General features: G+C 43.2%; 1 protein-coding gene across 1 annotated transcript; it reads right to left on the reverse strand.

The window, feature by feature from the left end:
- Positions 1-15,383: 15,383 nt before the first annotated feature.
- LOC309965438 (lysine-specific demethylase 4D-like) lies at positions 15,384-16,292 on the reverse strand (the record flags this gene model as incomplete). Its single annotated transcript, XM_082844962.1, has 1 exon — positions 15,384-16,292. The coding sequence occupies one exon, from the start codon at positions 16,290-16,292 to the stop codon at positions 15,384-15,386; it is 909 nt and encodes a 302-aa protein (XP_082701088.1).
- Between the last annotated feature and the right edge of the window lie 1,694 nt (positions 16,293-17,986).

A 17,986-nucleotide genomic window follows, 5' to 3' on the forward strand; every position in this document is an offset into this window, starting at 1 on the left:
AATTAAAGTTTTTACTGACAGCTCATTCTAGGGGAAGCCAGTCTTTCCCAGCATCTTTATGAGCGATAATTCGCTGTCTCCATTTGATCACCTCTGGTCCCTTTTCTTTGCCACTGACTCTCTTCTCCTGGGGACGAGGTTTCAACCCAGATCCTCTTAGGCCTCTGCACTCACACCCATGCCAATCCAACATCTGTCGATAGCTGTCAACAAAGACCTGAAGGGGAAGAATAATGGCTGATGTGGAATAAAATGACATTCTACTTGGATTTCAGTGGTTTTGTTGATTCTCTTCCAAGCTGTTTGAAGACATGAGTCAAACTGGACCCTTCTCCAGCCCTGCAGTCCTCACCACCTCATCTCTCATACCCAGTTTTGAATCCCTTCATCCCCACCAATCCATTCTGCAGCTGGAGTGACTTCCTAAAATAAATCTGATGACATCATCCTACTCTAACAGCCTGTCAATCGGTCTCCATTTGCCTTAGGATGAAACCCTGCTCCCTACCTGACCCCCCAAATCACTGACATCTGATCCCTTCCTCTTGGGCCTCACCACTGGCCTGTGCCACCTTGCCATCAATGCTCTGAGCCGTACTATTCAACTTCCTGCCGTTTCTACCACAGAGAGTACACTCTCTTGTCCCTGAGACTTTGCATTATAAAATACTACCCTTGGCCTGGAATTCTCACCTTGTATTCCCATCCCTTCATCTCTTTCATTTACTTTTTTTTTTTTTAAACACAATCCAGCTAAACATTAGGTCCTCAAGCCATCCATCTTCCTAACAAGCATTTCCTCACTCACCCCTTGCCCTCCTCCTGACCTACGTGATGTTAAGGGCCCTTTCTGATTGTGCCTTTTTTTTTTTTTTTGCAGCATTTGGGACCTTAGTTCCCTGACCAGGGATCGAACCCAGGCCCCTTCAGTGGAAGCACGGAGTCCTAATCACTGGACCACCAGAGAACTCCCTGTTTGATCCCAGTATTTCCCCTGTATCTAATTGCTACCTTGCCCCTCAGACATAAACATAGTGCCTACTATACAGTAATTATTCAATACACTGAGTAAATAAATGAATAAAAGTAAGGGAGAAAGCCCATAAAATTTCATTTGGAGTCTCATGGCTCTAGTTCATTCATTCATTTTCAAAAGGTTTTTAAAACCTCTACCATGAGCACTGGCTAGATGCCCACTATTCAGGGAGGAATGAGGTTTGACTTTGTCCCTGCTCTCATGCCAGCACCTCGCAGGGCTCCTTGGGTAACCAGAAAAGAAAGCAGAAGTTAACAGATGCTCTGTCTTAGACAGGGAAGGGCAACACTGAGGAATTTTCACGTCCCCAGTGAGTTCTCTAACGTGCAGTTTATGCTGTGTCACCTCTAGTCCAGTGCAAGACAGATACAGAACTTTATACCACAGAACTTGAAGTAGGTAGGGAAGACAGATAGACAGACAAGGAGTTCCGATACAGTGTGAGAAGTGCTCTTTAAGAGAGCTATGTGCTATGAGGGCAGAGAAGGGTCGCTGAAGCTAATCTGGGGAGAAGTAGCTCTGGAAGGACAGTAGCAATGGTGTAAAATCATACTTAATGATGAGATATGTTGAAACTGTGGCTTGTAAACTAGAATAATGATTAAATTTCTAGCTCCCTGAAGCTACTTCTTTGTCACTCCTCTCTATTGATTGTCAAACTCTTGTATGAAATTGACAGGTAGTGAGGAACGTAACCCCATTTGGATTATGAGGAGAGGCAAGGAGGCTGAAGAGTAGCTCCTATTTGGGTGAGGATGTCTGATTCATTTTCCTCATCATGACTAAACCTAAGAAAGGACACCAGGCTCAACCCTCAAGTGAGAAGCAGAAGCCCTCAGAGTCAAAAGTGGTGGCTGACACCCAAGCCAACAGGAGGCTGAATCACGCTCTCCTGAAACTGTGGGCAGAAGTGTCTTCTTTCTGGCAAAGCTAAACCTTGGATGATGTCTAGAAGTAACACTAGACAACCCCAGTCCTCATAGAAGCAGCCATGTGTCCTCATGTACACTCTCACCCCATGACCTTGCACTAAAATGGACATATGGTCCATAGAACTCCTGAGCACTTCCGGATTGCTCAGCTTTTGGATATTGATCCAGATGTTAGGGGACAACTGCAGACAGGAAAAACTTTGAGTCTCCTCATGCAGAGAAATATTTAAAATAACTTTTCTGAAACTTTTTTTTTTCGGCTTTCCTTGTCTGCAGGGAGAACAGTGTAGTGGTTATGAGCTGGGCCCTGGAGTTAGACTGTCTGGGTGCAAATGCAGTGTGCTCCTGGGCATATTGTGGAACCTATCTATGCCTCAGTTTCCTCATCTACAAAATGAGGATAATGATAGAACCTACCTCCTAGAGTTGTTTTAATTATGACAACATGCATTAATATACCATGTGTCATTGATTCTAGGACATGCATTTTTCACATTTTAACATGTCTGAAATTGAGGTGCAATTTACAGTCAAAAGCATAGCAGTGTTTAGTTGCCTCAGTGGTAGGAAAAATAATGGTGTAGCTTATAATCAGTGGCATCTTAGATGTGATGAAATTCAGGATACAAGGAGCTTAGAAAAATACATAGCACATAAACAGTACTAAATGAATATTTAATAGATGATACAGATATAAAATATATATAGGTCTTCTAACTTCATCAGAGCCAAGCTATATAGCTCATTTTTAAATCAATGTCCAAGATATCAATGGCAAATGATAACATGACTGACCCATTTCCCAGGCAAGAGAGAAGCTGCACTTCATACTTAGCCTGGAGTTTGGGGAAGCATCTGGTACACATCCCTTTATTTTAGCCAGGAGCTCAGAAAGGTGATATAACTGAGACCCACTGAGATGTGGATACCTTGGACAGGTAAAAGCTTTATGTCTCTTTAGGTCAACATTCTTTTCCTAATCATTTATTAGAGTGACTGGTACTCTGAGACACAGTAGAGAAGTAGGAGCTCTGACATTGAGGCTCAGAAATCCAGCTCTCACCCCAAACCTGCATACAGCAGGGAACAAATCCAAAGCCCTAAGTTAACCAACTGCTCTTCTTAAGAGGATAGTGATCCTTGGACTACCATTCCCCAAGTGACTAATGAAAGTCTTGTTTTCCAATTATAGACCCCGCTATCCCTAAGAGAAGATGCAATAAACACATTTTTTAAATACCAGCAAATTTCCAGTGATGCTCTAGTGCACCTTGGAGACTGGTTCTATAAGCAACTCCTAAGCCTCCCAGACCAACTTTAATTCAGCTCAACTCTGGGCCCCAAAAGGAGTTTATTCAGATGGCAGACATGCAGACATGAGTGAATATTATATATTTAGACAGGGGATCAAAAGGAGGCCTTTTGTTTCTTGCTGATTGCGTGTCCCCTTTAAAATGTATTCGACTGTCAACGGGACAAAGCAGAACATTCTGTTTTAAACTTCCATATTTTAAATTTTCTTCATTTTGAATAATCTCTGTATCTTTCATCTGTATTGTTTTCTTTAACTGGAAAAAACATATATTGCCTTTGTATTATGAAAGTTTTTTTTACTTGCCAGGAACAAAGGAAAATGAAGTTCTATCAATATGTTTATATTAGAAAGAATAATTAGAAAAGTAGAATAAAAAATATATGCATGGTATGATCACAGTCTGTGAACATACGCAAAGGATAATAAAAGACTGAGAAAAGCTCAATAACTGGCTTTGCACCATAGGTAAGTAAAATTATTTTGTTTTATTTTTCCGTATTTAAAATTTTATGCAGAAAAACTTACAAGTGGGAAAATGAAATTCGTTTTCAAAGCAAATAGTATTAAATTCAGTTGAAGTTTGGAAACCACTGTAGGTTCCATAAATATACATTTTTAAAAAACTCACAGGAGTATTTCATTTTCACTAGTTGTTCATAGATCACCAAGGTCCTGAGTCATTTTATAATACAAACAGGAAATGGAGGTTCTGATGAAGCAAGATGACCAAAATCCACCTTCTCCAGATATGGATAAACTGCTTGGCTTGGCTCTCTTGCCTAACCCCTGTTAAAATTATTTAGTATTTTCATGGTCCTTTCAGGATGATATAACAAAATATCACAGTGGCTTAGAAACAAGCATTTATTTCTCACTGTTCTGGAGGCCGGAAGTCAAAGATCAAGGGGCAAGCAGAGTCAGTGTCTGGTGAGAACCAACTTCCTGGTTCATAGATGGCTGTCTTTTTGCTGTATACACACATGGCAGAAGGGGCAAGCAAGCTCTCTGTGGTCTCTTTCTAGAGGCACTAATCCCTCTCATGAGGGCTCTCCTCTCATGACCTAATCACCTCCCCAAAGCTCCACTTCCAAATACCATCACTTAAGTTTCAACGCATGAACTTTGGAGGGAGACAAACACTCAGTCTATGGCAGTAATGTTGAAGACAACAGTCTGTTCAGTGGGTGAAGGAGGACCATTTGACTTAAGTAGATGGTGTCATTTTTCCAAATATTGATGTGGATACAGGAGACACTTATTCATTCAGCAGACACTGAGTGCCTTCCTCCCCACTGTGGGCTAGGCTCAGGGCTAATTGCAGGAGACAAAGAATGTATAAAACATGGTCTCTGCTGTCCTGGAACTTACAATCTCAGCTTTCTACCAGGTCATCTTGAATTTCAACATGGAACTTTAAACACTTATTTCAGAAATCTATTTGCCTAAGTATCTATTCCATTATAACTACTTATGAATTTAAAATAAATGCTGTTTATTTTTAACACTGCAAAAAAATATTAAGGCAAACATTCAGTCCTATCTGTGTCTATATGTGTCTGTCTTAGTCTGAATATAACAGCATCTGGCAATTGCAAAAGGACTCCAGAAGTGCAGATAAATGGGAAAAGCAGAGGTCTGGGTATCAGGAGACTTTGATTTAAATCTAAGCTCTGCCATTTACAAGCTTTTTGAGCTCTCTGAGCCTTAAGTCCCTCATTTGTAAAATTGGAATTATAATACCTACGTGACATTTTGGACATGAGAATGAAATGAACTAAACAATGTGAAACACTTACACTATAGCAAAACTGAGTAAATGCTAGTTTGTTCCTTCCATAAAGTTTCACTGTAGGTAGGTGGCCAGTTTTCCATTTAGGGGAAAAAAATGCAATTATAAAAATCTGGATTTTACAAGACAGGTATTTTTAGGGCTCTGGTTTTCTTTTCAGAAAGATTAAACTCAGATTATAAACAGGTTAGCTGCAGGATTCACCTTGACAATTCAATTCCAAATCAAGATAGCACAGAACCTTTGCAGCACAACCTTCCAGAGGCCAAAAAAACCCTTGATCCACTGGCCTTGACCAAGTCTCAGGTAGCCTTCCGGGGCACTAGCGCTGGGATCACTGTGGGCAGAAAGTGCTCATTAGGACAATGCCTGCTAGTGTGTGGGCCCGTGTAGCAGGCGAGACAATGAGACGAGATCTCCACCTCGCTGTGCAACAGTAATTTTGCCAAGGTTCACGCAACTAAAAAAAATTTGGAAAAAAAAAAAAAACCACGTTCAGCAGATATTGAAAAACACAACACAGGGTGAGGACGGGGAGTGTGGGAATAGGAGCTGCAAACTATTTTGTATAGAATGGATCACAACAAGAGCCTACTGTAGAGCACAGGGAAGTATGCACAATATCCTGGGATACAACATAATGGACAAGAATATGAAAAAGAATCTATATATATAACTGAATCTCCTTTCTGTACAGAAGAAATTAATGCAACATTGTAGAGATAAATCTACTATACTATAATAAAATAAAGATAAAACACAAATTAACTTGCAATAAGAAGATGAGGGAAGGGCAAGGAAAATCCCAGTGGTCCATGCTAAGATCCAGGAGGTACATGGTAGGTGACCACCCTCCTCTGATCTGTCTTAAAAGGCTTTATTGAGAAAAATGGAAAGGAGCAAAAAGAACCACGACATTGGCCATGTTCACTGAACTATCTACTGTCTCCCTAGACTTATTACCTGGTTCCGCTGTCTCCTAATTTTGTCCACCAGTGGTGACCAGATGACCTGTCATTTTAACCACATTACTCTTTGTCTCCACATGCAGATGTCTCTTCTGGATGCTTTATGCTCCCTGCCCGTTTACCCCAAGAGCTCTGCCTACAATTCCAATGGTATTTAGACTGTGGTCGCAATTCCTGTTCTCTCACAGGTCTGTCCGATCACCGTGCCAAACACAGTGTAAGGCCCCTGTCCCTTGTGGCAAATTCTGCTCTAAAAGTCACCGAGTATTTGAGGCCTTTGTCTCTGCATTATTAGTCTGCTCCACATGGACCGAGGGCCCAACAATGGGGGCATCTGTTACAGATCTAATATTAGCAACAAACACAAGTCACATCATCTTGTATAAAGACAATACTGAGGGAGAAACATTCGGTCACTAGCAGAGACGTGGCAGCGTTAAACAAGGGGCTCTGTCAAATGCTGGGGCTGTCTGTCATTCAGGGAGGGCAGAAAAGAGGGGAGGGAGAAGATTGGAGAGTGTAACCCATCCTTTCTTTCGTTCCATTCTGCTGTCCTAGGGAAATACAACTGCCCTGCACAACTCCTACCATATCTGGCCTCAGGTCAGGCAGAGAGGTCCCCTGTCCCCCTAGGAAGACATACAGAGGCCTTAGATGTGAGTGTGAGAAACAGTCATGCTTAGGCCTAAGGAAGACGTGCCTTCAGCAGAGGGGCTACCAAACTAACAAGTCACTGGATTGAAAACCGTTGGTCACGTGGCTTAGGGCATTCTGGGTGTCTCCCCTTTTCTAGCAGCTCCAAAGGTCCAGCGAGATCATTTGGATTATCCTCCATGGCTTGTGGAGTCTTTGCAATCCAAATGGGCTGTTTAGAACAGGGGGCAAGTCTGAGCTCTGGAAATGTTTTGTTTGGCTATCAGGACTTGGAAGTTTTTTTTTAACTAGCTGTCAACATTTACATGATTTTTTTCATAAAATCCCAAGTTGTTAACTTCTCTGGAAAATTCAGAAAATGACTCCCCCATGACCCTCATTCCCACAAAACAATAGTAGACTGGCCCCCAGGAGAGTCCTTGGCTTTACGATGGGGCATGAGCCGCCCTCCTCACAGCAACAGTCACTTACATAAACGGCCTGAGCCGGGTGGCAATGGGAATTTTCTATCAGGGGTCAAGGGTCTCACAGGAAAGGTCAGCAGGCTCTGGGTGATCTGAGCAGTGGGCAGGAGTGGATGAAGGAAGGAGATGAACCCCATTTCAAGGAAATACAAACTCCCACCACCAAAAAGCCGAGCCCCAGGTACACGGGCTTGACAGATAGACTGCCAGCCAGCAGAGCTGGACACTGTGAACAGCAACCAGAGAAACAGAAACATTGGCCAAGAAGCCTGCACAGAGCCTTGTCACGTGTCCATAGTTGGAATGAAGATGGGGAACGGCAGGGGCGGGAGAGAAGAATGTGTTCTCTCCGTGTCCCTCCATCCTTCCACTGGGCATTTCGAGAAAAAAACAAACAAACCCTCTCACTGGCACTTGCTGAAGAAACTAAACTCCCATCCACCCCTGCAGCCTAACTGCCCATGGACCAAAAGTTAGATGGGTGGGTGTCAAGCATGCCTGCACAGCAGTTCTAACATTTGTACTGCAGCCAATGGAGCTGGAATTTTGGGGTGGTGAGAGGATGGGGGGAGGATCTAGACATCAGTGTGTTTCCAGCGCACCGGAGCAGTGCCTCTCCACCTTGAACATGCCCCTGACTCACCTGGGATCTAGTTTAACATGCAGACTCTGAGTCATAGGTCTGCGGCCGAAGTCTGAGCTCCTGAACTTCACCGAAGTCAAAGGCGATGTCCATGCTGTGAATCCTGGCCACGCTTTGATTGATAAGAAGCTACAGCCTTTTCCAAGAGGCACAGGAAAAGATGTTCAACATCGCTAATTATTAGAGAAATGCAGATCAAAACTACAGTGAGATATCACATCACACCAGTCAGAAAGGCTATCATCAAAAAATCCACACTTAATAAATGCTAGAGAGGGTGTGGAGAAAAGGGAACTCTCCTACACCGTTGGTGGGAAAGTAAATTGATATAGCCACTGTGGAGAACAGTATGGACGTTCCTTAAAAAACTATAACTAGGGGGCTTCCCTGGTGGCGCAGTGGTTGAGAGTCCACCTGCCGACTCAGGGGACACGGGTTCATGCCCCGGAGCGGGAGGATCCCACATGCCACAGAGCGGATGGCCCCGTGAGCCATGGCCACTGAGCCTGCACGTCCGGAGCCTGTGCTCCGCAACGGGAGAGGCCACAACAGTGAGAGGCCCGCGTACCGCAAGGAAAAAAAAAACTATAAATAGAGCAACCATATGATCCCACAATCACAGTACTGGGCATATATCCAGAGAAAAACATGGTCTGAAAGGATACATGCACCCTAATATTCACTGCAACACTGTTTACAATAGCCAAGACATGGAAGCAACCTAAATGTCCAACGACAGGGGAATGGATAAAGAAGATGTGGGACATATATACAATGGAATATTACTCAGCCATTAAAAAGAATGAAATAATGTCATTTGCAGCAACATGGATGGACCTAGAGATTATCATAATGACTGAAGTAAGTCAGACAAAGACAAGTATTGTATGATATTGCTTATATGTGGAATCTAAAAAAAAATGATACATATGAACATATTTACAAAACAGAAACAGACTTAGAGAACAAACTTACAGTTACTGGGGGGAATGTGGGAAGGGATAGTTAGGGAGTTTGGGATTAACACGTACACATTGCTATATTTAAAATGGATAACCAACAAGGACCTACTGCATAGCACAGGGAACTCTGTTCAATATTATCTAGCAACCTAAATGAGAAAAGAATTTGAAAACGAATAGATACATGTATATGCATAACTGAAACACTTTGCTGTGCACCTGGAACTAACACAACATTGTTGATCACCTATACTCCAATATAAAATAAAAAGTTAATAAAAAGGAAGAAGAAGCTATAGTCTTTTCCTTTGTCATTCTCCTTTCAAGTACTTTAGCAGGGACAACCTCAAGTCTGTCACCTCTAAGTCTGAAACTAATAATAGTAATGAATAATATTATTAAAGTAATACAAAATAAGTAATAATAATAACTTCAATAATGGCTGGACTTTGTTGTGTGCTTCTCGTCAAACACTGTGCTGAAATCACACTTTTTTAAAAAAATATCTTCAACTAGATGTGAAATAATAGCTTGTTTTTCCTCAAGCTAGTTACTACTCTAAGTCTCTTACTTATATTAAGTCAGTTGAGCTTCACAACCATACTATTGTTGTGAATTCTGTTATTATCATGTCCAGAAGCAGCCCGCCGAGGTCACACGGTTTTATGAGCGCAGCCCTTGTGTTTGGACACAGGGTGTGTGCTGGGCCCCGCTGGCTCTCCCAGGAGCAGGGGTCTCAGAGTGCTGAGTCACTTGCCAGTCACCCTAGCAAAAGGCAGAGCTGGGCTTCCAATCTCCATCTGCCCGACTCTACAGACTGAGCTTCTGGAAAGAAAAGTGCACGATGTATACAAATTGGAAGTCAGGTTCTTGGCACATTGTAGACCCTCATAATATGGTAACCACGTTTCCTGTCTCTAGCCTACTTGTTTTTACCTTTCTCCTAGAGTAGCCAGTGTGAACTGTAGACAAGCAGTTACGGGGGGTGTCTTTATCCATTTGGGCTGCTATCACAAGATACCATAAAGTGGGGGGATTGAGCACCATTTTCTTTTCACAGTTCTGGAGGCAGGAAGTCCAAGACTAGGGTGCCAGCATGGTCAGGTTCTTGGTGGGGGTTCTCTTCCTGGTTTACAGACAGCCACCTTCTTGCTGCATCCTCACATGCTGAAGAGAATAATCTTCTCTCTTTTTAGAAGGGCATTAATCTCATTCATGAGGGCTCCACCCTCATGATCTAATTACTTCCCAATGGCCCCACCTGCAAATCCCTAACTGGAGATTAAGGTGTCAACATATGAATTTAAGGAGGACACATTCGGTCCACAGCAAGGGGGGAGATGGTGGGAAAACGGAATGGAACACAGGAAATGGCATTGAAATGACCAGGCTCCCTAAAGGAGCCAAGGAATATCAATGTCATGAGTGGAGGAAGGGAGGGATTTGATAGTAAGCCACACTCACTTCCTAGAGTGAAGCAGCCAGTGGGAGCATTCAAAGTCAGTCCCATCCCCCTGCACACCTGGTAAGAAAGGAATGCCCAGAGTAGCCATCATTCTCCCAAAAGGTGACCTGTACCCATTTGTCAGGAATGATTGAGAAAAGTGAACAAGAGAGCTGCCATGAGCCCAAGAACAGACTGAAACAGCTCTGAGAGCCCCAAGAGGCTTTGGCCCTGAACTTGAGGCTGACTGTTCCCAGTAAAAGACACCTTTTCTCAGAGGCTCTAAAACCAGCAGTTTGGGGGAGAGCCTGGCTATGGTTATGGTAGCTGGGAAGAAGCTGTGGCATGGTGAAACTGCCTAACTGCCTGTCTGTCTCCAAGCAGACCATAAACGTCATACTATGTTTCCTTAGCATGTAGGACTAGCCTGGCATGGTGAGGGTGCTTAATATTTGTGGAGTCAATGAATGAAGGTCTCATATTGGAATAAGACAAACAGAGTTTATTCTCTGGCTCTGTAAGTTATTTCAAACCCCAGCTTAGAACGGGATATCTTATTTTAAAAGACAATTATCATGAAAGCAATTATGCTGTAATAGGAATTATTCTTTTATTTTAGGTGTTTCTTATGATACTAGCTCTTTTTTTCATTTCTATTGGTGGTTTCAAGTCATTCACTCAATAGACAATATTCATTGTGTCCTCACTAAACAGAGAAAGCCAAGAAAGATAATTATCTACTGTTGTAATCTGGTTCAATGCATGAGCTAAACCATAGGTTAATGAAGTACTCAGAGTCCTAGAGGGTCGTGTGTAAGTACAGTCAAGGTGATATACCACAAGAGAGCTGAGGTTAGGTCACCTGGTTACTAAGGAGTTTCTAAGGAAAAAGAAACTTATGCAATAGACCCTTGACATTCCCAGGGAATGGATCCTAAGCTCTTTCTTTGCAAATTCTTAATCCTAGCTCTTTCCTAAAAATTATCCGTCTCTGGCGCCAGGATTTCCCGTGCATAGCCTCAAATTCTAAATCTATAGGCCGTTCAACTCTCACACCTGATCTCTCCCCTGGTAGCTGGTTTTCCAGAGGATTTCTCCTGAAGTCTCCTGAGGAGATGCCTTCACTGCCCTCCACATTATGTGAATATGGGCCTCAGCACAATTCCAAAATACTGACTGCAACAGCTGGAATGGCTGTTGTCAACTTAGTGAATGTCAGTGATCTGCTGGCTCTGTTAAAGTCCCACCTAATGCAATACAAGTCAGAAACGTGACATGTCAGCTGGTACAGCAGGAAACGAGAACATGCAGACATTCTGCTCTCGGAATTTGCATCTGGTAGGAACGATAGAGCCATTTCCAGGGATGGCTGTGAATTATCCGTGCTTTCAAAGACTCTGTGGCCCCCAAATTTCTCCATCCCCAGGTCACCTAAAACACCAATAGCCCCAATCACTCAGTGGGAGGAGTTTGCATTTACTGAGTTAGGACATTTTATTCCTTCCCCCCGCCTCAGCTCCCGCCACCTCTCTCCTGCTCTCCAGCCACTTTGCTAATCTGTGAGCCCCTTAAGGGTGCCCCACCGCAGGTATTTGCATGTGTTGTCCCTCTGCCTAGAGTGATGCTCTCACTCCCTTGTCCACAGCGCGCATTCGAAGACCACACTCCCAAGAGGCCACCCTCTCCGACACAGCAGTCCTGTCACTCTCTAACCCCTTACTCTGCTTTATTTTTTCTCCTAGCCCATATGACTGCTTGACTTGTTATGTCTCTCTTTATAATGAGAATATAAGCTCCAGGAGAACTGAAACTTTGCCTTTTTCACTGTTGTGCCCCCAATTCCACAAACAGTGCCTGGTACACGGTAAGTGCTTAGCAAACATGTGCTGAATGAATGATTTAAATAATAAGTGAGTGAACGAGCACTGAAATATATAGACACCATGTGAAGCTTTTAAGAAGAGGTTCTCTGAGAGATGGGACAAAGAAAAGATGCTCTCTGAGGTCTACAGGCCTGGACGTAGCTCTTTTTTAGGTAGAGGGGCCTGAACATTTAGGGCACGAGGATACTGGATGCCAGGATCCTAGAAAAATCCAGAAACCCTGTCACACAAATGTTGCATTTTCATTGAGTGGCACCTCCAACATGTTACCCATGCCCAACAGGGCTCAGTTCTGCCCTTCCTCTGTCCTCCCTGAAACTACTTATCCCCCTAACACCCACCACTTGCTGAGGAACCGTGAGAAGGGCCTCACTATTACCCTGTAATCACTGCAGGTCAATGACAAGGAGCTTGGGAGGCATTTCAGTTTGAGCGGCTGGTGAGCAGAGCGGGATGGGCAAGGGCTGCTCCTCACCAGGATCTGTTCAACTCAGATCAGTGTCCATTCCACTTATCTCGGTAGCCAATTCCTACCAACTGTTTGTGCTTTCCTATTTAAAGTGATGAAAGGTAACACAAACATTGGGGCAAAAAACGACTTCAAGACCCATATATGGTCACAATCTAATGACATAAATATAATGGTGAAGTTATTTCCAAATATTTGGAAAGGAATCCTTACACACCACACAGAAACTGAATTGGTGTAATGGTTAATGTCTACGAATAATTCACTGTGGCCAGGTAGTCAGACAGATCCATAACTGACCCTTTATACAAATCTTAGAGTCCCAAGACCCGAACTCCAACCTCTGCAAGATACGTTTACGTACAGGTTCTAATGTCCATCTTAAAACTTTGGGCTCCTAAGTAATAGTGATAATAGGTAATATTTATTTAGTACCAATTATGTTTGCCCTGATCTGAACTTGTTATGTGCAAACTCTAACAGAGGTGCAATGTGGCTAAGAGCTCACTTTTCCTAAACTGGCAAGTGGAGAGCCATCAAAACCTGATTTGTTGAAAGACTACTAAACAATCTGGTGTAGGAGTCTGAATAAAGGCTGGGTCCTCTGGCTCTTGACTGATTGTGAAACCTTACCTTGCCTTTGTAACACTGCAACAAGGACAAATACGACAAGGAGTGGAATTTGTAAATGGGTATGTGTGACCTTTTGTGCAAACATGCGGTAGATCATGAGCAAAAAAAAAAAAAAAGATCAGTTTTCTACTGGTAAAAATAATTGGCAGGGCTTCCCAGGTGGCGCCGTGGTTGAGAGTCCGCCTGCCGATGCAGGGGACACAGGTTCGTGCCCCGGTCCAGGAAGATCCCACATGCCGCGGAGCGGCTGGGCCCGTGAGCCATGGCCGCTGAGCCTGCGCGTCCGGAGCCTGTGCTCCGCAACGGGAGAGGCCAAAGCAGTAAGAAGCCTGCGTACCGCGAAAAAAAAAAAAAAAATTGCCAGTTTCCTCCAAAACTAAATATAGTCTCACCATACAATCCAGCAGTCGCACTCTTTGGTATTTACTCAGATGAGCTGAAAACTTACATCCACACCAAAACCTGCACACAAAGGTTTATAGTAGTTGTATTCATAATTGCAGAAAAAATTGGAAGCAACCAAGATGTCCTTCAGCACGTGAGTGGATAAATAAAGGGTCATACATCATACAATGGAATATTATTCACCAATACAAGGAAATGAGCTATAAAACCACTAAACGTGGAGGAAACTTAAAGGCATATTACTACGAGAAAGAAGTCATCTGGAAAAGACAAAACTATGGAAGCAGTAAAATGATCAGTGGTTGTCAGGGGGAGGGGGGATAATTAGGCAGAGCACAGAGGATTTTTAGGCAATGAAACTATTCTGTATGGTATTATAAGTGTAGATACATGTCATTATACATTGGTCAAATCCATAGACCGTACAACACCAAGAGTGAATAAATTAAACTAAGGAATCTGGGTGATAATGAGGTGTCAGTGCAGGTTCTTCGATTGTAACAAATGTTCCTTTCTGGTGTGGATGCTGGTGGAGGAGCCTGGGAAGGAGTATGTTGGAATTATCTGTATTTTCCACTTAATTTTGTTGCGAAGTACTCTGCAAAATTAAAGTCTATTAATGAAAAGAAAAGTAACCTGTAAGCCTGGGGGTGTGGTGAGGAAAACAGTAGAACTGAGCATCAGAGAAAGAATACGAGCGGATGTCCTAGGCATTGGGCTGGCCCTAGAGGCCAGGAGAGTGTATGGATGCACATCAAATTAACTGAGCACCTCTTCCATGCCTGTCACATTTATATCCCCAGTATCTTCACAAAATTCTCGCACTGTAATTCTGGCTCAGAGAATATCAATGATTTTTTTTGCTGAAGCTCCCACGACTAGAAAGTAGCAAAGCACAGGTTTGAATGCCATTTCTGCTGACTCTAAGTCCAGTTCTCCCCTCTAAGTAACTGCTGGAAAGCTCAAAGCAGTGACTACCGAAAAGTATGCTTTACAAAAGACATCACGCTTCAGGTTCAACTTTGCACATACACATACAGAGGGGGTCCATGGATGGACTGACTTTGTGGATGGAGGGACAACACAAAACCACATCAACAGCATCACATTTATTTACTTCACCATTAAAAGAAAAATAAGAGGCTGCAGGGAAGGTGATAGGAAAGGAGAACTGAATAGAGAATTGTTATTACTATCCAGAGTAATAGCCTTTCTGGCGTTTCCCATACCAAGGACAAAACTTCATAATGGACAGAGTCAGCTTCCCCTGGGTGTCACCCTCTCTGCCATGATGAGGAAGGAAAGCTTCTGCAGCTCTGGAGAGGGGCCAGGGAAGGGGGCCTCACAGTCTGGTGACAATGCCGACCTCCCCAAGTCTCCTTTCTTCCCTACAGTGCATGCCAGGGACACGGCCCATCTTCCTCACCTCTTCATGGCCACACTCATCTTATTGTTCCATCTCCAAGCCTGGTTGGAAAGGAAGATAAAGCCTCCCTACCTTCCTATTTCCTTGCTGCTCCAAGAAAACAAAGTCTCCATTCCATATTGCTTCAGAAAAACAGAAGACACACACACACACACACACACACACACACACACACAATTTCAGTACCTTACAAAGCTCTGGTGTTAATGTTACTATTCTAACATCCAAGTCCCTTCGCAGCTGGTAATTATAGGTCTCTTTTAGAGTCCCCACCCAACCACCCATTTTTAACATCCTAAGAGTTCTCACCTGAAATCTCCCTTATTCTGACGAATATCTTTCCAATGGTCATGCAGAGCCCTATTCCCAGGCCACTTTGTCATAATCGATCCAGCACTGGGTGGCAAAATTGATGGCTTCCGCCCAATTAAAGCCAGAATGGTAGCCATAGGGAAACGTCACCATGAACTCTTCAGCCTCCTGAGTGACCCGACCGAAGGGGATGCCGTTGTCATTGAGGACCGTGGGCGAGATGACAGCCACCTTGTGCCGCAGGAAGGCCTCACAGCCCCGCGAGCTGCCCGGGAAAAGCTCCCTGGCCAGGCATTCCAGGCACCGACCGTGCTCCTGGGGCACCGCGTACCAAGTCTTGGGCTCCCCGAAGTGCAGGTAGCTAATGCTGTAAAGGTCCATATCCTCCGTGTGCCAGGTGAAGGCGGTCGTCCACATGCCGAAGTAAAGGTAGGGGGTGTTGACGCCTTCGATGACCACTCCGCACTCCTGTTCCAGCAGGTCCTGAATGGTTCCCAGGTGTCCAAGTTTCCACTGCTTCGTGTTTTCATCGAATAAGGAGCCACTGACGTCCCCACCATATACTGGTGAATCATAGGGGCGTGTTTTCCAATATTTTCGCTCCAAATCCTCAAAATCAGAATAGAATGGAGTCTGGTGTCTTTCACTGTTTGTTAGGCGGCGATACTCGCTCACGGTCATGGCTTTCTTCTTTTTGTGGTGCTGAGTAAACACACCTGCCGGCCCAGTGGTCACCTGCTGGAGGGGAGCGGCTATTAAGATGTCATCGATATCATCGTACGTCTGTCTGGCTTTCCATCCTTTCGGTGGAATTACCTTGGCTAGGCCAGCTCGGTGTGCACCTTGCCACTCGATGTAAACAATATATTTGCAGAAATCTTCAAATTCTTCCATGGTTGAGTGGAGGATTGTAATCTTACAACTTGGGTTCTGGCTCCCAAAGTGCTTAGACTGCATGGCGGCAACAGAATAAGCAACGGACTGCCAGCTTCTTAGGTATGCTTTGGATACCTGAGAATGCTGGGGAGTAACCTCTTCCCTATACTTCCTTTATTTTTAAAGAAGTTTTGATAGAGCTGAGAGGCAGGAACTCAGACTTGAACTTTTAAACAAACGAGGTGGTATCTTCTCCAGGCTTGTCAATCCACCAGAAGGACTCCACTCTTGTCAGCATTTTGGAGCCAAAGGAAATCCAGTATTTCCCAGAGGAGACGGCTCTCTGAGCCAAGTCCTGCCTCAGCCTGCAGCTCTGTGAGTTTCCTCTGTTGGGGGTATAAGTGCCTGAGACCTCTCCAGATTCCCAGGCTTGAGCGCATGGGTGGCTTCTCACCTCACTGTAGCAGAAAGTCTCTTCATGGAAGTTTCCAAGGCAAACCTAAAGAAAGTACAAAATATTGAAAATAAGTGGATGACAAAACAAACTGATTTAACATCAAGTAAAAGAAAATTGTATAGCAATCTTAATCTCAAAGTTTGAATTTAAGGGCAAAAAGTGCACTCTTGTGGTAGGCACGTAAACTGGTACAGCTATGGTGCATACTATGGAAAACAGTATGGAGGTTCCTCAAAAATTGTAAATAGAACCACCATATGATGCTGCAGTCTCACCTCTGGGTATATAGCTAAAGGAAATAAAAACAGAATATCAAGGAGATATCTGCCCTCCCACATTCACAATGGATAAGATATGGGAACAGCCAACATGTCCAGCGATGGTTGAATGGATACAGAAGATGTGGTACATAGATACAATGGAATACTGCTCAGCCATAAAAAGAATAAAATTTTGTCATTTGCAACAATATGGTTGGTCTTGGAGGGTATTATGTCCAGTAAACTAAGACAGAGAAGGACAAATATGGCATGGTATCACTTATATGTGGAATGTTAAAAAAGAAAAGAGTAAAACTTACAGAACCAGAGTAGAAAAGTGGTTGCGAGGGAGGGCAGGGAAGGGAGGGTAAAAGGGTACACGTGAATAAAGTCTCAGGCGCTAATGTTAACCACGGTGACTATAGTTGATAACAATGTGATGTATAGTTGAAATTTTCCAGAAGAGTAGGATTTAAATGTTCCTACCAAAAAAAGTAAATATATGAAGGAAATGTGTTAATTAACTAGATGGGGGGAATCCTTTCACAATGTATATCAAATCATCACAAAGTTGACTGAATATTTTACAATTTTAGAAGTCAATTATACAGCAATCAAGCTGAAATTTAAAAATAAAGAATTAGGACAAATCATAAGACAGAATAAGAGGAATATCTAACTGAACAGTAAGGACATTAAGCAAGCTTGAAAAGAAAGGAGTTAAGCACTCAACTCAAGAAATTGGATGGCTTAACCCAAAAGATAAATTAGGGAACGGAAAACAATGATATAAGCTGAAACAATTACAAAAGAAAACATAACACCCAATAGAAATTATGACTGAAACCAAAATGCAATTTGTAGACCATTAAAAGTGTAAAAACATAAGCATAAGAGAAAAGAGAGAAAAGCACAAGCATATCACGTTATAATAAAACAGGGGACGCAGATAAAAATCTACCATTATAGAAAGAGTGCCTATGTAAACAAAAGCAGGAAAAAAGTACAGAACACAAATAGACACATCCTTAACAAGCATTATCCTTAATGTGTAAATA

This window comes from Leucopleurus acutus (genome assembly GCF_964270905.1).
Source record: "Leucopleurus acutus genome assembly, chromosome: 8".
Taxonomy (NCBI): Eukaryota; Metazoa; Chordata; class Mammalia; order Artiodactyla; family Delphinidae; genus Leucopleurus; species Leucopleurus acutus.